The sequence below is a fragment of the Dermacentor albipictus genome, chromosome 4 (genome assembly GCF_038994185.2).
Source record: "Dermacentor albipictus isolate Rhodes 1998 colony chromosome 4, USDA_Dalb.pri_finalv2, whole genome shotgun sequence".
Classification (NCBI taxonomy): Eukaryota; Metazoa; Arthropoda; class Arachnida; order Ixodida; family Ixodidae; genus Dermacentor; species Dermacentor albipictus.
In genome coordinates, this window is record NC_091824.1 from 93,407,721 (window position 1) to 93,429,908 (window position 22,188).

At 48.8% G+C, this 22,188-nt stretch overlaps 1 protein-coding gene across 3 annotated transcripts in view; it reads right to left on the reverse strand.

Annotated features, from left to right (window-relative positions):
• LOC135919998 (uncharacterized) overlaps window positions 1–22,188 on the reverse strand; it is a 47,417-nt gene that overhangs the window by 21,062 nt on the left and 4,167 nt on the right. Inside the window, exon 1 of one of the 3 annotated variants that reach the window (XM_065454051.1) lies at window positions 830–1,009. The exons of 1 other annotated variant lie outside the window; for it this stretch is intronic. In XM_065454051.1, coding sequence (XP_065310123.1) covers window positions 830–887 — 58 coding nt within the window. In that variant the 5' untranslated portion in view covers window positions 888–1,009. Of the gene's footprint in view, window positions 1–829; window positions 1,016–22,188 lie in introns of those variants that run through there. One more of the 3 variants, XM_065454053.1, reaches the window with a different exon arrangement.

Below are 22,188 nucleotides of genomic sequence, written 5' to 3' on the forward strand. Positions count from 1 at the left end.
AACTTTAAGAATACTGGAATGGGAGCATCGTTTTATATTATTTGTGATAACGGCTGTTCGTTATTCTAAAACTATTCCAAAACTATTTGATATTCGATTCGACTCTCTTCGGGCACTACTCGATTCGCATTCGATTCGGTCTCAAAAATCCTTATTCTCACACTCCTACCAAGTCTGCGGTTAAGATCGGACATCTTCTTAGAATTGCGTAACGACAGTATATGATTGCGCTTATTAAACTCTTCGGGGTAGGGTACTGTAAAAGCAGGGACGCCATGCTGTCATATTCGAACCCTTTCAGCCCCTCTTCCAAGATTCAGTACTGCACGTCTTCGTTTACCCGATGTAGCGCAACTCGGCCAACCGGTCTACTGAGAGCCAGCAGGTATTTGACGTGCATTACATTAATTCGTAATTAAACGCGAAGCAACAAGGAAACAAAACAGTAATCTACGATTTAAGAAAAGAAATAGGCCCCGCCGATAGTATATGCGACAAACAAATTTTGAGGACGTCGCACAAACATTCAAACTTGTGTACCACGCGATGCTGAAAGAAAGAAAGAAAGAAAGAAAGAAAGAAAGAAAGAAAGAAACCCTGGCACACATTCAAGAAAGAGCAAAAATAAAACGTGAAACAGCACAACACGCACAACAAAAAGACAATTAAGTGACGATGAAAACATCGAAACGAAAGAGAAGAAAAGAAAAAAAGCAAAAACAAAGAAAAAGCACTGCTTCGCTCGCTCAAGTAAGTAAATTTGGAAGGCATATCAGACAGCAGCAAAACTATCAGCCGGTGGGATCGCAACCGGTCTCAACCAACTCACCGCCGCCCTCCCGGGTCAGATAGGAGCCCGTGTGGAAAGCCGAGGCGCAGCATCCCATGACAAAGGTCCCCCCGCGGCAATCAGGGAAGATGATGCCGCCGGCGCCGCGCGCGCGGGTATATCAACGCGCGCAGAAAGCCCAGATGGGCCGTGAAGTCCTCGCACTTGAGAACAGGCGCCCACCCGGGCAAAGAAGCACGAAAACAAGCTCTAACACACGCACGAACACACACACACACACGAAGACGACCCACTACGACGTGGAAACTGGCAAGACAGACAAGCAGGCAGCAAACAAGAGACGCGGCCGGCAGTGGGCTCCACCGCCAAGATGTCAGGGGCACCACGTCCGAGGGAGTCGCGCAAAACACGGTCACCGACAAGAGAGAGACGTAAAACGAAAACAAAAGAAGCAGAACGGTTGTAACGCGCGCGAACCGCGGTCGGCGGGCGCTGGGTTTCGGGCCCTCCTTCGAGCAACGGAACTGGAAGGGCGCAGAACGCTACTTAGGAGACGAGAGTCGCAGCAGCTATCAGCTCCTAGAGGGGTTTGCGGGGTGGAACGATAGAGGGAGAGGGGGTTCGAAGGGGAGAGTCGAGCGCGAGAAAGGAGGCGAAGAAGAAACGATGCGAGCTCGAGGGAAGAGCGAATAATAACAATAAAAAAAAAGATAGAAAGCTTAAACGTACACACGCACAACGGGGTCGTCGCCGGGAGATTCAATGTCAAAAGGCACTCGGAGACGTCGAGAGGCGGCAGACGGCATTAATAAAGCCGGTGGCTTCAATTTCGCCCGGCGGCCGCACGTGCCACGTTCGAGCGGGCGCGCGGCCCTGAAAAGACGGTTTTCGGGACCCGCGCTCCACGCCCCCCGGGCGCCATGTTGGCCGCCGACGTGAGCGCGCGGCGCCCGAAGCGAACTCGCAGAAGCCCAAGTCAGCAAAGCCGCGGCTTAGGCCGCAGTTCAAGCGCACGAAACTTCGTGAGAGAGAAAGATAGAGAAAGGAAAGGCTGCGCGGAATAAACACACGAGGCATAGACGAAGAAGCAATTAAAACAAAAGAAGAGAGTCGAGATGAGAAGAAGCTGGGAGGCTAAAAATAGGGCCGCCTAGCTTGCGGAACCCGCCGGGCCGGCTTCTTCTGTCGGCGTATGGTTCCCGAACGCAGCAGCCGCACCGGCAGCTTGTGTGCCGCTCGCCGTCCCTGGACAAGCTCAAGGCGGACCGAACAGTCGGGGAGGGCGGTAGAACGGCCCAGCCGACGACGTCGTTTGGAGAGGAACAAACTGCGCGCGGATGGTGCGGGGGGATAGAGGCCTCCCAATGTGTACACAAGTTCCGGCCCACGGTTTTGCGGCGCACCATTTCACCGTCGCACACCATACAGCGAAACCATCGAGCGCCACACAAGCCCTGAGCGCACTCGTCATTCTCTGGTTCCCTCGGAACCTGCCTCCTCCCCAGGCGGCGTCCCATTTCTACCCGACGGCAACGGTCGTCCTGAGAGGCGCTTGATCTGCCGACTGGCGATGGGCTGCTAAGCACGAGGTCGCGGGGTCAAATCCCGGCCACGGCGGTCGCATTTCGATGGGGGCTAAATGCGAAAGTACCCGTGTAGTTAGATTTAGGTGCACGTTAGAGAAACCCAGGTGGTCCAAATTTCCGGAGCCCCCCACCATGGCGTGCCTTATAGTCAGATCGTGGTTCTGGCACGTAAAACCCATAACTTTTAAAATATTTTTTTCAATGATGTCGCGATTGTCATCCGCTGGAGAACTATCAAAGCGCAGCGAAAAGCTATTCATAGGCGGCATTTTGAAGTGTCATTCACAAGATTCCATACCGTTTCTGTTGACAAGAACCGGTTGCTGTGAATGGCACATGGAACTCTGTGGTGACGTCATGTGCAAACTATTCGTGTATAGGAATGTGAGCACGCCTTCTACCCTCCCACCAACGACTCCGCACGTTAAGGATGCTCACAGGTAAACAACACAGACGGCGATAACATTGGTTTACACGTTTTGGTAAGGGCAACATGCACTGAGGCTTCGCGTGCTAACCGCAGCGCCGTCTAGCGAGCGGAGAGAGCTGTTTTCAGTAGCACCCGCTGTACCTTGCGTCGGCAAATTTTGCGCTCGCCTTGAGGTGCTGGGATCCAGCTTCTGGCTTCGCGCTAGAACCTGGAAGCGCACGCTTCCCAATCCACGCGCGTAGCCATAGACCGACCCTGTCTGGACTTGGTCGGGCCAAAGCAAGCGCTTATACACAAGCGCCACGTCGGTGCGAAATATAACAGCGGTAGCGTCTCTAATCCCACCGCTGGTTCTGCTGGCTCCGCATGGGTCCTACAGCCTTCCTTGCCATATCTTGTTTCCGGAAAAGACCTCCGTCCAACAAGAACCTGTTACGCAAACGACACGTGACGTCTCACCTCCGCCTCGTCGCTGCTGCACGCAATTACGGGCTCGAGGCGGCGTATGCATGGCCTAATGATCGCGTGACGCCACGCTAGCCGTCGGCAACAAACAAATCCCGTGCGCGCGCACATCTGTGCGGAAGAGGAACCCTGCGTAGATAACGCGCCGGCGACTCCCGTCACGTTCATGCGTCACCGCCACGGCTCGGGCCAATTAGAAGCGGCACGCGGTCGTGAAATGCACCGCGGTGAGAGAGATCTCTCGACACGCGCCATGGACTGGGTGAAAAGTGTATATACCGAGCCGAGTAAATGCGTTGGCCACCCGTTGGCCACGCGCTCTGAAACGGGTGGCCTGCGTGCTTTGCGACCAATGTGTCGCTGCTGTAAACAGAAATTAGCTATCGATATGCAGCCCTTCGCGGCAGCCCTCTGGGTATGCGGACAGGACGTATTCATCGTCTAGTGGTCAGCATTGTGTAGCGGCCGGACAGCCTAGCGATTACCCATATCATTTTGTAATCAGTTGATCAATGTGCCGCGGGACAGTTCAGGTGTCCACCGCACTTCTTTTTTTGAACACTGAAATAAATCAACCAGAGATAGCGCTCCTCGAATTACTGCTAAGGGGAATGTCGCCGACTATTCATCGAGAAGCATCGCCACACTTAGAGGTGCAATCAGTCGCGCACAAGTCTCAAGGCCGAGACGGGAACTTAACGTTCCAGGTGAGTCATATATATATTATGAGAACTCCGGCATCGGAGCCAGCAGTCGAGGAAGTGGAGGAAAAAGTGACTCAGGAGTGCGAGCGGGGGTTCGAGGGTCGGCTGGGATCTCTTGGTGCTGGGCACCAAGAGATCCCAGGTCAAACTCTCGTGGTATATATATATATATATATATATATATATATATATATATATATATATATATATATATATATATATATATATATATATATATATATATATATAAGGGAAGGGAAAGGCATTGAGCAGAGTCAATTCTTCGGGATAACGCCTCGGACTACTGGTGTAGCAGCGCGCGGACGCGTATCCATGCGACTATTTTCATATTACGCGCGTTTTCCTTATAACGCGGAAAATTATTTTCGCGAGACATAGAACACTGAAAACAACTGCATCGGGTGTTTTGAAACACAATTATTACTCGTACATCAACATTCGCGCCCGAACTTCAGTAATTAAATAGTGCGTTAATTATTCTAATATAATTATCTATAGTTCAATTATGAAATAAAATTTCCCGATGCACTATACGTCACTGCTGACATAATATAATTTGTTGCGTCCTCGTTTAAGACCTTGGCTAAGGTTAGCTGGGACGCCCTGTGTATAGCGATTACCGTTTGTGAAAACACAAGAAAGATAAAAAAGCAGGCTTTTCCTTACAAAGATCCTTAGTGCAACAAAGCCAGCTTTAAAGGCGTCTGCTACATGTGTGCAGACATCGTAGTAGTAGTGAGACTACGTACGTCATCTGAAAATAAATATTACGATGTATGGAAGTGATGATCACCCGCGACAATGGGGGAGTCGCTACGGCGCTGCTGAACACGAGGTCGCTGGCTCAATACCCAGCAAAGGCGACCGCATGGCAATGGGCATATAAAAAAAAAAAAAAAGTTCGTGTACTTTGATTCTGGCCCGCGTGATAGAATCCCAGGTAATGGAAATGACACCGCGGGCCGCTCCACAACTACGTTCCTCATAAGCCAAGTGTTGCTACCGGGCGTTATGAACGATTAATTAATTAATTGATTAATTAATTGTTCACCAACTGCACGCGAACGCAAATTCAGCACGAACGGCACCACTTACACAGCTTAGCCGCTGCTTTGCGTTTGCAAACAAAGGAAGGCACAAGCAGAACAAAGTACAAACAAAGAATACAAACAAAACAGACGAAGGTTTCGAATAGGAAGACTACCCGCCGTGGTTGCTCAGTGGCTATGGTGTTGGGCAGCTGATCACGAGGTAGCGGGATCGAATCCCGGCCACGGCGGCCGCATTTCGATGGGGGCGAAATGCGAAAACACCCGTGTGCTTAGATTTAGGCGCACGTTAAAGAACCCCAGGTGGTCGAAACTTCCGGAGTCCTCCACTACGGCGTGCCTCATAATCAGAAAGTGGTTTTGGCACGTAAAACACCATAATTTATTTTATTTTAATCGGAAGACTGTGTGTCGTAATTGACATTTCACTTCGCCGGTATTCCCACCGCAACACACGAGACCGCCGCTAGGATTCTGCTCTGAGACGACCCGAACTATGCCCTGCCAGAATAAGTGAGCCAAGTTACTCAAGAAGCATCTGAAAGGACAATGTATATGCTCTCGTTCTTGTGTTCATTCTGAACTCCATTTCCGCCAGAAGAATAGCGAGAGTTTTATTTTCTTCGGTATACAGTGAACTATAAGTACCAGGAAAATTATAGCGCCGTCGTTTGACTCGAACTCGCAGTTCGAGACGCGGAGCGAGTGTATGTATATACCGTGTTTGCGCACGGACTTAAAAGTGTTTCAAAACACATAAACACGAAAAAAAAATTGTTAGCCCATTTGCACCGCTTTGTATACGTAGTCAGAAAGGTTGCACTTTCTCCTTCGCATTACGCAGGCTTTCACAGCGAATTGTGAGCGTGCTTTTGCACCGATCATTAAACGGTCAAACGCGTTCATTAACATATAGTTATTCTGAGTGCTCTGCGTGAACGGTTTCTAATTTTCACAAAGGAGAGAGTACTTTCATTTTTTTTTTCTCTCACAACTCACAAATTTCTTTTATTGGATATCTTCTTCAAAATTAACTGCCACGGATCTTTCTTATTTTTTTTTGGGGGGGGGGGGGATGTCATTTTTTTTTCAATTCCGAGGATTCTAACTTCCACGGAGCTTCCTTTATTTTATGTCAATTTTTTTTTCAATTCCGAGGTTTCACGTATCAAAACCGTAACCTGAATACGAGGCACACCGTAGTGAGGGGGACTCCGGGTTAATTTTGACCACGTGGGTTTCCTTAACGTACACCCAAAGCACGGCGGGCGAGCGCTTTTGCATTCCGCCCCCATCGGAATACGGCACCGCCGAGGTCGGAATCGAACCTGCGACCTCTATAGCTCAGCAGCGCGACGCCATATAGCCACTTGGGCTACCACAGAGTGTGGTTCTGTCATGCTTGCTGGTGAACCTCTGGTTCACTAATTTTGTTGTCGCTGAAACGCTCTTGAACGCTGCAGTCGAATCCAGTACACAGAAAAATTGTGAGGAGCAGTCTACAGGAAGGGCGTAACGCCACACAGCGATATGACTATGCAGGAATTAAGAGAGGGCACCTTGATATTTTTAGCACAAATGAAATAACATTGTGCGATTGCAGAGTGTAAGAGTATAATACATAAACAAAGACAATGTATATATACGCGTATATACAACACCGCGTTGGCATCGATGAACTCGCCCAGTTAATCAACCGCAATGGCCGCAGCGCGAAGTCTGCAGGGAGACTAAACTGCAGGATTTGCCTAAACTTCGTCCTCCTGACTTTGAATGGCTTTGTAAGGTGATATTTTTAAAGAAAGTACTGCGTTATAAATAAACGGATAAAAATTATTCAAAATGTCCGACAGAAGGATTCGAACACAGGGCCGCTAGCCCAGAAGCCCGATATTGAAGCCGTTACACCAGGGACGCATGGACAAGAGTAACCACTGCCCCTCTGTAATGCATCCGGCTCTTGAGGGTACTAATAAATAAAATAAAATAAAAATAAATAAAATAAATAAATAAATAAATAATCAGAGACTTTGGCTGCTTGCAAAGTCTCGTCACCTTCTGCATTAAAAAAAAACATAAGTTGCTTTGTCATTTAGTTAGATTTCGCCAAAGATAACGCTGAAAGCCACAAGAACGTCTGAAGCCCCAAGCATGAAGATAAGACAAATCCATGCGCCACCCATCCTTCCCCTGCAGTGGCTGAACTATCAAAGCGCCAGGGTTCCCTCTAGTAATTAACTGTAGGAAACTCTATGGCTGTGGCGTCGCGCTGCTGAGCACGAGGTCGCGGGCTCAATTCCCAGCAGAGGGGGCGACATTCCGATGAAGGGGCGGATTACAAAAAAAAAAAAAAACGCCTGGCCTGTATGCTTCGATTTAGGTGCGCGTTAACGAGCTGACGAGTGGTCAAAGTCAATCCGCAGTCCTCCATTACGGCGCCTTTCACAGCTTGAGCATTGCCCTTGAAACCGAATCAATCAATCAATCAATCAATCAATCAATCAATCAATCAATCAATCAATCAATCAATCAATCAATCAATCAATCAAAATACGAAGCGCACGCAAATGTGGGGCAAGTATGAAGCATGCAGCTCGGGAAGCGGGGGAAGACAAGTCAATCGGATGGAACAGGCGCCATGCATACAGCAGGTCTCAGTTGTGACCGCCAGAATTGTGTAGCTTTTGCACGTTTATCCGTTTACGTAAGGCGACGACAATGGGCGGTGCTGCTATTCGTGCACGTATGCAGGTTCTGTGGGGACCCGCGGCACACCGCGGCCTTGGGAACAACTCGTGCCAATGCTTTGCGGATACAGAAAGCCTCACGACGTGCAGAGAGCGCTGAGCTGTTACGACGTACACTGACCGGCAGCTGATTGCGTCGAAGCGCTACGCTCAGTTAAACTGCTGCAGCTAGCCACACACACAGCCTGCTTTATTTATTTATTTATTTATTTATTTATTTATTTATTTATTTATTTATTTAGTTATTTATTTATTGCCGGAAAGCCGACCTAACCAAACTTTTCTCTACAAAGTTCGTCGCTAGGACTTCCTCTAGGACGGAACGCATCAGTAGGTTTAACGCGAGCACTAAATTATTATGTAATAAACGCAGCCTCGTCCTTGTGCGCGACATTCCGTTCCTTCCCCCAATTTTTTTTTCTTTAGTTCATTCCCCGCATAAACGGCTTATGGAGTGGCGATCGCCCATTGTGTAGTTCTGGTTTCGCCCGCTCTTTTTTTTTTTGTTGTTTTTGTTTTCTGCGCCGTCCCCCTTTACGCCCAAAAGGGGCTCGCCCAAGTTTCCATTCTGGTGCCATGCAAACTCCCTCCGTGTATTTACAAGCGATCGCTTTGTTCGCGCGAAACGCTTGCGCGGTCGTTGCGTACTTCTGTAAGCCCGGCGAAGGGCACGCATGCGTGTGAACGCCTACGCCGCAGACACGGCAGACGTAAAAGTGACACAGCCCTGGACGTGCTTCCTTTCTTTCTGGGAAAGGTCGTCGAACTACGCCTTGCTTTCCTTCTCTTCTGCTATCCATCTCCTTCTTTTCTGTCTCTCCTTTCTTTAGGCTTATCGCTTACTATATCACGGTGGGAAACTCGAAACCTCCCTCACAGGAATCGTAAAAAAAAAAAGTCCGAATATGTTTCATCCCGCAAGTTTTGATGCACCAGACGGCGCGTTTTATGGAGCGGCTGCAGGGAGCTGCGAGAATACGGGTGTACGACCGTTAACTACTCTCTCTCTCTCTCTCTCTCTCTTAGACCGTGTCTCTGAGGGAGCACGCATTACGATGACCCCGACCACTCGCCGGCGGGGGCGAACTCGCATCGCCACCAATAAAAACAAATAATAATAATAAACAATATAAGCAGAAAAGAGTCCTCGTCACGAACGAGGTCGTGGGTGCAGAGTGACGCAATGCATCGACCCTTCTCGAAAGTCTTGAGTCAGCCGTCTGGAATCCCAGCGCCGATGCCATGGTCTGCTGACTACTGGCGCGGCGCCCAGCGGGCTGCGCCCGACAATGGGCTCGAGCGACGGTTTTTCCGTCGGCTAAAGAAAAAGGAGTTTGCGGACAGCCGTACGGAATCGCTGGAGCTATACGTCATAGAAAGTACGAAGGTGAAGAATAGCGGAGTGCCGAACGCGACCCTTTCTCTTTGCAGTTCGCGAATCGCCAGGCAACAAAGGTACAGTGCTGTTGGCCCCACATTTTTTTTTTTTCCAGGGAGAAAGGTTTGCCCCACATTTCAGGCATGTTTCCGAGAATTCGCGCTGAAAGAGAGTAAAGTTCGCTATGAGTGGACGCATGCGGAGTATAGATGTACTGCATCAGGGAATACGAAAACTCTACACGAGAACACCTCGTTCGATTTCGGAAGACCGTTAATTTGCTCGGGGCGTGTGGATTTGAACATGACATACGGTAAGCTATCAAGCAGTTCTTTTCCCGCTGGGCATTCAAGCCTCTTGTAACAGCTTTATGTTCGGCGCAGATGGCCGTTTGAATGCAGATGCGGGTGCCTTCTTCTTATTTTGCGCATTGTTTACATTGTCATGTCTTTATGTGACGAGGAGATCGGGCGTTGAACCGGCGAGGTCGCTTCCGGCGGCGCAACAATGCTCTACGACAGAACGAAGACAAACATTTGCGAATGAAATGAACAACACTTGCGCGACATCTGCCGCTATATACCTTGTGCAGGCAAAGAGCTGGACACGTGACAACGTGTCTTGGATCTGAATGTGTAGAAGCGCTTTGTGTGCTGATGTGATGAATCAGCCGATACATACTTGAAGAAAACTTGTTGATATTTGTATTGCTCACTCGGCCTGCAGCGCGCGCACGCACACGCACACACGCACACACACACACACACACGCACACACACGCACACACACACACACACACACACACACACACACACACACACACACACACACACACACACACACACAGGCAAATTATGCCGAGCATTTTGTTAAGCGGAGTTTCTGACTAATATATAGCGAGTACGATGAACGCCTTCCAACGCATCATCATGGTTTCAAAGGCAGCAGGCGCATACGTACGTAACGCAATTGGGATCCATTCTATCCGCAAGAAGCGTTTACTTCCTCATTGCCGTGCAGAAAAACAGAATCGTCACTCCTGCCGAGACGCGTGGATCGGTCAATGTTTTCTTTGCTACAATTCTGACAGGCTGACGCCCTTGACAGCTCTCGAGGCTTCACGCGAATGTGTGTCGTCAAAACGCTGTCTTCACGGACGATTTTCTTTGGAGCGAAGCCCAAGGAACTTCGTGGATAACTTCCACTATATGGTGCAGTGAGCCGCAGCAAACTGTAAAGTATATAGACGAGGCTAAACTAATACTGCAACCGCGTCACGTTATGTTTTCGCACGAAAGGAAGCTGGAAGGAAAAACACCGCATGCATGACCAGCCAAGAACCATTAGGTGAAGAGTCTGAAAAATTGGTCAGCGCGCACTCAGTGACATATACAGTATAGGTTTACTCCAAAATGAAACGCCTAATCAGCGTCCCTGTGCCGATTACAGCTCAGTTTTGATAAGAAGGTCTTCAGCATCATCTTTTACAACTAGTGATGTTAACCTAACCTGTCTTAGCAAGGAGTTTATTTGTATTGCATTGAAGAAATGTTCAAGTTGCGTTGCCTTGAATATCAGTCACGTGCTCCTTTTAAGAGTCGACTGCACTATATATATGAAACTGGCAAATGCGGCAGACAGCTACAGGGGACCCACTGCTGTGAATCCCTACCTTTCTTTTGCAAACATTTATTCAATCGCGTTTGCGTAACGGGACTGTAAAGGCTGTACGGAACGCAAAAGACAAGACTTAATCATGTAATCCAGTGAAGCTGGAGTGACATATGCGTAATAATTATTAACGCGGGCTGCCTTTTTACATCCGCCGAGGCTTCGCGACTACTCTGTGCGCTAGATCATCGTAAATCATCTACATTGATTAAAGGACGCACGAACAGTCCTGTTTGGAGGTGACCGGAGCATCAGGAAAACGTTCTGTGCCGATATATGCGACCTGACACCAAACATGTTATCAGGGGATAAGCTGTGTTGTTTCTATATATTCTGACAGCCTGTTCCGAATTACTTTTGCGAAGAGTATACCCATACAGGAAGTCAGGGAGATGGGCCGCATATTTTTATGTGTTTCTGGTATTACCTGGCTTAGGGAATAAGGATTATCTTAGCCTCTTTCCACTCCTCCGAGAGCTCTCCGTCTTCCACCCAGGCTGTTTCCCTGAAGAAGTCTGGTTGCGTCTCATTGTTCAGGTATCGAATCATTGCGTTTGTGATCTGATCTACTCCCGGTGCCGTATTGGTGTTTTGGTCCGTTATATCCGCTTGTTTTCTCGGTATTTCTGCATGTGCCTACGTAAATCATTTTTAGCTCTTCGATCAGTTCGTCGTTATTGCCTTCGTATTCGTTTTCAACTAGTTTTAGTGCGTTTATTTTTTGGTGGCCGTATTGGTATCTGCGGGGTCCGTCATACATCTAAGGATGGCCCACGTTTTCTTGGTAGTGTACCTTTTGAGGGAGTCGCAAAAAATGACGCCGATCGCTTTCGTTTAGCTCTTGTGCGTAGGTGTCCGCTCCTTGCGCTGACTGAGCTTTTCTGATCCTAAGTATTTAGGGAATCTTTATTTAAGCCAAGCTTTCTTTATCAAGGTTGGCAGGTTTGTAGGTGCCACTGTGACACAAGAGGTACACATTTCTTAAATGTATGTAAATATGTGTCGCGCTCCCCTGTGCATACACACCTCTATCCGCCACTTCCTTCGACATAGCATCCAACTTTACCTTCGTTCATAACTTTCAGCGTAGCTTGCCAAGAGGTGTAGTGCGTAAACATAAACGTTGTATACATTAAAGTTGTGACACTTGCGGTGCATAGACGTGAGGTTACCCACTTTCTAGGATGAAAACAAAGACGACTGTACGCATTGCATTCAGCTGAGTACATAGCGTTTAATTAACCGCTTACCGAATTCTTCACTTACCAAGTTTCCAACAGAGGTGTGCGCGTGTGTATGTGCGTGTGCGTGCGTGCGTGAGATGGCGGCGGCGTCGCGTCTTCGAGACGTCACGCTCCGCAGCCCTGTCCCACAACACGGCGGTGCTAAATCTCGAAGCCGCGGCGGCGGCCGCAGAGCGCCAGACGGACCGGACGGGTCTGGCTGCAAGCGCTTCGGTTACTGGGGCGACCCAATCATTCGTCAAGGGTGGTGGGTGCGCGCCGGGCTCTTAAAACCGAAGGTTCGCCTCGCGGGGCGGGTTCGCGACATTTATTCCAGACGGTCGCCGAGCGACGCGCGCGCGTGCCAAGCAGGCGGCGACGATTTCTCTTCCTGCGCCCGGCTTTCTTCGGGGGCTTCGGCGGCTAAGTTTAGAATGAGCTCGCCGCGGGAGAGTTCGCCGCCGCCGCCGCGTGCATGCAACAGGAACGCGTCGCAACGCGTCGCGGGAAGCACGTCCGATCGGAAGTGCCGCGGTGCGAGGCCGGAGGAGCGAGGCGCGTTCCTTCCTACGCCGGTTGCGCAGGACGATCGTCAATTTGTCGGCCACGTGACACCCGCGCCCTCGGTCCTGAAGAGCGTGCAGGAGACGTCTTCGCGCTCCGCCGAGATAGGCGTCTTCGCGATGGCAAACTACGGTGTAGCCCCCGAGGACCAATTTCACTGCACATTTCTGCAGTGCAAGTCGATCGTCGTTGTCAAACTATATGAAATGTACGACGAAGGCCCGGCTCCCCCAGCGATACGAACTGACTTGTCCGGTAGCAGTCAACTTCATTCTTTACCTCCACGATTTCCCCTCCATTTCCGACACATCGGGATAAATGTTCGTCGTCATTAACACAGAGGAGATGTTACTGGAGCAAACTGCTGTCACGCGGGAATTCGTAGGAGGTGGAGACATTTCAATTTTCCGAAGCTTAGGTTAGGTCTGGCTTTAGTGGCTGGACTGCTTAGAATCACATCTGCGTAGTAATATGAATTATGTTTGGTATTCCTATTTTCAACAGATACACAATCCAGTTACCCATTCGTTATTGCGGCGGGAGACACCAAGATGACGTGAATCCACGTACGTAACAACACGTAGCCTTGTGAAAATTTATGGCAGTATAAAAGCTGTACTAATTTTGTATTAGTAGTTCAATAAACGATCAGCGTTTGTCCTCCTAAGAGCTTCGTCACCGCCGAGTGCAGAATCTGAAAGACAGCGGCGCAGCTATTTTCGAGTCTGTCAACGTTGTGCTCGCCTTCTTTCTATCCAGTATGCTAACATGCGATGAGCCTTTCTTCTGTGCCTCCTCCTCCTCCTCCTCCTCCTCCTCCTCCTCCTCCTCTTTTTACGACCCCGTCTGTAGTTTCTTTGTCTTGGCGTACCAAACCTCCCCTCACCAACGGCTGGCCTATTTGCAGTTCGTGTAGCGTGATTTAGTAATCGAACTCAACTTTTGAATAGATACTCTAAAAAGAAAAATTAACTTAATAAAGGGACACTAAGGAGAAAAACAGAATCAGTTAAGACTGATAACATATTCTTTGAAAAATAAGCCTATAACTTTGGTTAAGCTCGCGGTAACAGCTTGATCGCTAGAAGAGGTAGCTAAGGCCGATCATTCATTTCTTGAATTTTGCGCCGCCAGAATCCTGCAGCGTGAGCAAGTCCATGTGACGTCATAGGTTTCGAAATATTTTCTCGCATTACGGGTCGTTGTGGCGCAGTGAACGTCCTCGCAACTAAGTTCAGTCCTTGGCTGCGACGTAGTCAATCTTTGCCACTAAATAAATAAATAAATAAATAAATAAATAAATAAATAAATAAAGAGGGCCGAGAAGAGAGTGCCGAATTTCAATATGTCACGCCATCACCGTCTTTATTTCGTTATTGCGTCTTTTCTAGGTGACCAAGCCTCCTCTAGCCATAAAACTGGCTTTTTTTCTTTTCTTTCCTTTTTAATAATGTATAAGCGTAACTTACTAATACAGACCAACTTATTATTTTAGTGTCCTTTAAGACGTTGTTTCAAGTTACGCTTCTGCAAGACGAACACGACCACAGTGTATATTATCGTGTATAAGGGGATACTTTTCAAACCTGAAAAGATGCAAAAATGAAAAACGGCAGTGAGAACGCCCTGAAATTACCGCACAACTTCGCCACGGATTTTTACTTGTGTGTGTACTGGTGTCTTTTTCATTGCTGAACTGCAAAGGAGAACAACACTGCATCGCAGAAGAGGCAGACACTGAACCTAGGCAGTTCTCAGAACCTTTATACTGCCATCTAAATAGCACAGATACGAGAAAACACTCAAATGCGTGACGTATCACACGGATGCGTCGGCGCGCAGTTCTGGCACGAAATAAAGAAGTAGTTTTGCTTTAATTCATTTCCTCCAAGAATAATCAACAACTTCCTGCCAAATAAACGAAAATACGGTATCGAAAGAAAACTTTTCCGATTTACTTTGTATTTACTAACTGTTACTACTTTATACATGTAATTGCGTAATGGACCAACTAGCGCACACCAACATTTTGGCATTCCTGTAAGAACCGCAAGCAATCCCGGCATTTGCGTGTCACGCGATCGCACCGATCCACGTTGTTGGAGCGCTGCCTGCACACATCAACGCTGAAGTCCTTAATCAATGACGTCACGTGGCTGCCACGTGGCTGCCACGTGGCTTGCGGAGTGCTATATATCCGCGCGAGCCTTCACCTTTTTTTCCAAGTGGCGTCTTTAGGGCGACTTTAATAAAGCGATATGACAGCGGACTTAGCAGGGGTGTGTGCGAGGGGTGTCAGGCATCCTTGCAGGCCGCGTCTCCCAGTTAGTAACCCGAACAGGCGTTCCGTTTTTTTTTTTTTTCTTTTCTTTTGTCGCGCATTTATCGGATCTATAAATTGTGCAGCGGGTTAGCGCAAGCCGTCGTTGGCAAAGGTGCGTGCGCGCGCTCCGGGCCTCGTGCGCTGCCAGGCGCTTGACGTCAGGGCCTGCGCGAATGCGCCCGTGTCGACACTTCCGAGAGAGAGCGCGGTTTCGGGAACAGCAGGGCGCAGTGCGCGTGTGGCCTCATCGCGGAGTGTACCGCATTCACCCGAGTTTTAGCCACCTCGTGGCTCTTCGAAGGGGCGAGAGAGAGAGAGAGAGAGGAGTATACCACATTCACCCGAGTTTTAGCCACCTCGTGGCTCTTCGAAGGGGCGAGAGAGAGAGAGAGAGAGGAGTATACCGCATTCACCCGAGTTTTAGCCACCTCGTGGCTCTTCGAAGGGACGAGAGAGAGACAGAGAGAGGGAAAGCTGGGCTGTATTAATAAATCACCTTTCTAGAGTACCGAAAAGCTCGAAAGACGGGAGGCAAGGCCGCCTTTGAAGTTCCCGCACCAGCCAGCCAGCCAGCCAGTCGGACGTGACGTCATGGATTTTAAAGGCGCCTGCTCAAGCCTAGGGCCCCATTCTATAGGAGCCAATTAAAACGCAACAGGTCTCGAAAGCTATCATCGTGCCAGAACGGTCTATATACGAGAAAAGTCACTCGAAATCAGTGGTGTCACACTTGGAATACCGGCTCTGTGATTCCTATGTGCGATACTTTTAAAGAACATATGCATGACCTTCTTCTCATATTCTGGTGAACAACGTCATAACGCGAAATTAACAAAAATAAGGTTTCGAAATTTCTTATCAGTTTAAACTGGCGTATTGTTTCTCTTTAGTGGTCCGATGGTCTTTACAGTCGTGTTTCGCTGCGAGGGCAAACTCTTGTTTTTGAGCCCATTACGGTCAGTTTCCACAATCCTTCAACATCCTATATAGGGGAGGGAGATTAGAAGCGAATCGTGATTATTTGTACCTTAGAATTACCTGCGGCAGATGGACCGATGTAGTGCAATCTGCCACGAGAAATCGCAATGATCACTTAGCGAGTTAACAATTAAGGATTCACAAATTACTTTAAGTTACTTAGTCACATTAGGGCGCGTTTGCAATTGCGAACACCCGCCGTGGTTGCTCAGTGGCTATGGTGTCGGGCTGCTGAGCACGAGGTCGCGGGATCGAATGCCGGCCCCGGCGGCCGCATTTCGATGGGGGCGAAATGCAAAAACACCCGTGTACTTAGATTTAGGTGCACGTTAAAGAGCCCTGGGTGGTCGAAATTTCCGGAGTCCCCCACTGAGGAGTGCCTCATAATCAGAAAGTGGTTTTGGCACATAAAACCCCATAATTTTTTTTTGTTTTTGCAATTGCGATATTAAAGACGCGGGCAGTAATGATCTGTCCATTTCGAGCAAATCGTTCCTCGACAACACTCCGTGTTTTCCGTGGCGAGCATTTCAATACAATACTTCGCTCCCCGAAGCCAGAACGTACATACAACAACACTCGGTAGCCAGAGCTATACCTGGAGTGCAATATCAAAAGGTGCCACATGGAGCAAAAATCACTCGTTATAATACAAGCGCCCAAGCTTACAGACAAACCTTGCAATTTGCTGGAACCCCGTTTGCCTGCCTCTCCTCTCTTCGGGCCGCTATAAAGGTTTCAGCTTCGAAGTCAACCTCATCAGCCGTTTACATGGATGCGACGGTGACGCATCGCACCCATGCAAACCACGGCTTCCGGGATGGGACGGCGCACGGTGATAGGCCGTGGTGTAAACGGCGGCAATGCGCACGTTAGGAGGGCGAATCGCATTAATGCGCCAAGATAGAGTACACCGAGAGGGGTAGATCGTTTCGCATGCGAACACTGGCGTATCACATCGAGGGAAAGAGGAAAGGTGAGACGGCTGCCTGCAACGTGTGCTCTCCTCCACTCAAGATCGGAACGCATTCGCTGGAAATGGGTTCCGGCTTGTTTCGGACGAAAGGGGGCGCGCGACACGTAAACGTTGTCGCACAGTATTACCGATGAAAAGTACTGAAGGACCCTGGTATTACTGCGACACGACAAGATACGCGATACGCTGCTATAGAGAGAGGATTAGACTGTGGGACGCAAGCAGCCTTGCACACACAAGAACCCAAAGTCTGGTTAAGTTTTGCTGGGATTTAAGCCGGCTTTCTTATGCAAGCACGGTACACGCGCTTTTGCATTTCATAATCTAAAGCTCTCTGCTGTCGGATTTACTTAAATGCGGATAAGTTAAGACGCGGTCAGTCGCCATTTGCTCCTTCCTCCTCCGTTCTCTCCTTTTTGTTTTTCGAAAGTAACAAGCCTATACGTGTATCCCTGCATTCCTACTACAGCGCCCACCCTGCTGCGAGTATTGGTGATGGAACGAGAAAAGAGATTCATGGAAGTAAAAACTACCGTCCTCTCAAGTGTAGCACGCGAACCAAGACGGAACAAGAAAAGGTTCTTCTTAAGATCGCGTTCATACGGTAATTGGCGGCCTTACATCATTACGTAGACTGGGAGGCTGTGGGCAGACGCGCGCTCTTCACGCAGGAACCGTCACGTCAGGCGCTCGGGAGCTAGAGACGAGATATTGTAGTTTGCTGGCTGAGCACGGAGCGTGCATGCGGGCCCAGGCTCGGGGCTCCGTCTTCTCGCGTCAGCCGAGGGCCGAGCTCGCCGGCGAGTCTCTTATAATTGGAAGCTGAAGCGACCCCGGGTGCAGAGCGTGCAGCAGGTATATGCACGATTCGTTGCGCCGCAGCGCGCATGCAGGCAGCCTCCATGGCAACGATCCTCGGGAAGGAGGCATTATTAAGCACTTGTCTGGTCACGTGAGGACGGTAACTGAGCACGTGGTTGCTTCTACACCGGTGTTTCGAACGCGGCGATGGAAAAGGCAAAACCGGATAATCGCAAGCCCGTAGGGCGACTATGACAAGTTATACATATGCGAGAGCGTATCTGCACCCGTTCAGATGCATGCCCACACAAACACGCACACACTGTTTAGAGGAACCTCGAGCATTTCGCGATATATTCAAGTACACGCAAAACGCAGCAATGCTTTTACGAGACAACCGCTTGACCGATTTGAATGAAATTTGCTGCATTTCATAGTAAAAGTTAAGTTCTAGTGACTCTATCAAGCAAAATCCTGATTTGGGGAGAGAGACTGTTCCCCGCCCCCCTCCAAGATTTCCGAAAACTGGTGTTCCAAAAAAACGTAGAAGTACGAATCTTACATATCTGCAGCTCTCCACCCAAAGCGGATATCACAGTTCTGTAAACTACATCTGTTAGAGCATCTCAAGCGGAAAAGAAATTTGATATGAAATTTTCAACTTACGTGAAATTTTTACAATGTTTACAAGGGTTCTGCAAAATTTCTATTCACAAATTAGAGCTATATTGCAGAGCGGGTAAAAAAAGTGACAATTTTCAGAAAATTTTATGAAAGGATTGTCGGCCTATAGAAGTCTGCTTTCCGCACTCACTAGATTTTCAGGTTTTCTTTAGTGGAATAAATCCCGTCAAAATCGATGTAATGATTGTCGAGAAAACCGATTTCCTCGTTTCCATTTATTTAGATAGGAGATTGCGAACTAGACCTTTCTCTAATTGATTATGGCCACCTTGCACGAGGGGGAGTGAGGGAGGTGTAGGAGATCTGATGCATATAAGGGTTGCTCGTGTGTGTGTGTGTGTGTGTGTGTGTGTGTGTGTGTGTGTGTGTGTGTGTGTGTGTGTGTGTGTGTGTGTGTGTGTGTGTGTGTGTGTGTGTGTGTGTGTGTGTGTGTGTGTGTGTGTGTGTGTGTGTGTGTGTGTGTGCGCGCGTGCGCGTGCGCGTGCGTGCGTGTGCGTGCGTGCGTATGTGCGCAAACGGAATAACTAATAAGCTAATGTGAATATACATAAATTAACTAGTGGTTAGGCATACAGGCAATCGTTACATAATCCATCATACTTTGCATTGTCTCTTTTCACTCGCTAGAAACGGCTAATCTTTGCAGGTGAGAGGGCCGCTCCCACCCCCGTAAATTTTCACGAGGAAGGGGAAGGAAGGAGGAGAGCAGGAAAGATCTCCCGCTGACTTCAAGACGCGTGCACACACGTACGCAAACACGCATACATGCACGTTTAACAACGTGCACTGAGGAAGGTCTCGCGACAAACAGATGCGTCTCACAGGATGCATATCCGATAGAGATCAAAGAAATAACGTTCGCGTGTAACGGTCACTCAACTCAAAAGATGTCGAGAGCAGTGGAGCACACCAGTCGCTCATAGCTCACGCGCACAGGTGCGAGCACGCCGCTGATGGGGCCTCAGCTCGAGTCGCAATATTTATGCCCAGAGTTCCTGTCTGCGCCAACAGCACCAACAGCCGGCTTCGTTCATCTCCCTCTCTCCTTTATAACATATATCTTTCAGTGCACTCGTAACTAACCTTCCAGCGGCATAAATGCCGACATTCTCCTCGATCTATATTTTTCGAAAGCATACACAACGACGTGTGAAATAGATGGTCAGCGGAAGCCTGTCTGGCTGGAATGCGAGTTAATGTTGAAGGACGAATGCAGTGTCTGTTAAGAGTTCCTCTAAGGACATTCCCCCAATATTTATGGAACAGTTTCGGCTAACCAGGAATCTCATACAATTTAAGGATCAACAGATTCCTATACCTTCGGCGCACCGTTCAGGCGGTGAAATGTCAGGGCGAAATTTGCAGGCACGCGTGTGTGATCAAGGCTTGTGCTATAGGCTTTTAGTTGGAACTTGTTAATTGCGCCTATGTCAACGCAACATAGCATCCACGGGAGAGAAATGGAAGCAATACAAGCAGTAAGTTTAGCGCTTTCAACAACTTGCGCACGTGCTTCTACTGCCTCCGGCTCTTTCGCACTGCTTAACAGCCACGCCTGCGTGAGTAGTACGATTTCTTGGCCGTGCGAAAAGTAAACGGCAGACTTCTCGCCGGCGTCCATACAAGCGCGAACGCACACTGTGCTGCAGATAAGGCAAGGGAAAGAGGGATCGTAGAGGGCACGGCCGCATGGTCGGGTTATGTTGATACAGAGCGCGCGTCCTCGTACTCCGTGATTGTATAGCCTACCCGGGCAAGGACACACTGCCGTGATTACGAGCGACTGCCGTGCAGCGCGACATGCGCGCTTGATCTCGCCGTTGTACCGTGCAGTGTCGCTGAAGCTGTCAACATCAGTCAGCTGTCTAGCTGGGAACAACACCCTATAGCTCTATCAACTCTACTCTCAAGAGCTTCGTGCACAGCAATGCACTCAACACTGTATGCTCATCCGGCCCTGTATCTCACATCTAAGGTTGAGCGACTCACTCTTCAAAACCAGATGCACATTTCCCTTCAGTCTTTCTTCCACTTTTCGCTCAAGAGAAGGCTATTTCAAGTGAACCATAGATACAAGGGTTTGCACAGGCAAACTCCTAATTATTTTTGTCTTCGGTGAAGCGGTATCAAGCATTGTACCTTGCTCCAGTCTAGGCGTGGCCGATTATACTAAGGATGTATATGTGCCGTGTGTCGCTATATGTTCACTGATGATGCCCGAAAGCGAATAGAACTGGAACAGAACGGTAACATTATTCTGGCCCATGAAAATAATTCGCGTGTTCAGCAGGTAACGATGATTTACGGTAAGCCAACTGCACCTTATGCTATCGCGTTTTCGGCTATTGTGATTGCCCAGCACACGGACAAATCCCGAATCAATTTGTAAAGATGACGGTACCATGTTCTCGTGAACTTCCGTCGTGCCGCTGCGAACGAAAAACTTCGCGAATTGGGCCCCTGATATCGATCGCAAATATCTCCAGTCACACGCAGAGCATGAACACTTGCTTTCACATTTCCACTTCTAGGACACTCTTGCCTAATTGATAAGCTATTGGAGGCGTCGCGGCGAATGTATATCGCGTCCCTCCCATTTCGCTTCCACCACTCGCCAGGCCGCGCGCGTGTTGGCGTTGCAGCGAACTCTGGGAAGCTTCGGCGCAGTCTGCCCGTAACAAACAAGCGGTCCTAACCACCGCGTGTCGCGATCCCGGCTCTGTAGCTTCTGCAACACTGTACACATTTAGTGAGACAGTGCATGCGTATGCACGCGTCTCGCTCGGCGTCCCACTGGGGAATGAGACGGGCCCACGCGAGCCGCCAATGACGCCCGTTGGTTCCACGTGGGCGCATACGCGGAGCAAGCGTGCCGGAGCGAGGCATGTACGGTGCTTTACACGGCTCGGTGCATGCAATGCAAGCGCGAGCGCAGCGTTTGCCTATAAGCCCGATCGTCATAACACTTTTGCACGGAATCCGTTTCCTGGTAGACATTTTGTCACTGTTGCACCGGTAACGCTGCTAGCGGAGAGAGAGAGAGAGAGAGAGAGAGAGATTCTTGTAAATATTAAAAGCGCAGTAACTGTCTAAACGAGATTACGAAACTCGTATACGAGAAGAAATGGCTCGATCAAAAGGTATAACCTGCTCGGTTATAGAAGTGACGCCAGTCGATGAAGCACCAGCTCTCACTAACGAAAAAAATCTTGAATATAGCACCGAATTCGCAACGACGTAGCTTTCTGCAGATGCATAGAAACTGTTCGTCATTTCCTGGTCCCTTTTGCTAATGATAAATTTACCGCCACTATTCACTGGTGCTTGTTCTTACGAACTATGCACTGGCTTAAGAAACATGCCCTGGGGGAAGAATTGGCAGAGTTGTTCGTACAAAAGGGAGCTTCGTAAGAACAGGAGCTCTTCGCAATTATTGATATCGGGCATAATATTATCCAAGGCGGCTGGTCAACGAGAAGTTGTTTTACGAAAGAAAAGCTTCACGAATTCCATTGCTCGCCAGTGGTGTTATAGAAAGTGCGTGGTGACAGAAGAACAGTGGGGACAACAGAACTGCATTTAACATGGTTAAGTTCTTTACGGTAGATTAAAGGCAGCGTGGTAAAGAAGGTAACCAGCTGACTAAGGGAAGGACGGAATACAGTGAATGCTGTTTCAGGAGGTTTTACGCATGTGACAAGAAAACGGCTGAGTTGAACGGAAATAGCAAGTGCTAGCCACGAACAAGAGCAGTGATGTACAGGGACTGAAGCGATTCCAGAGAAGTGGATTCGAACA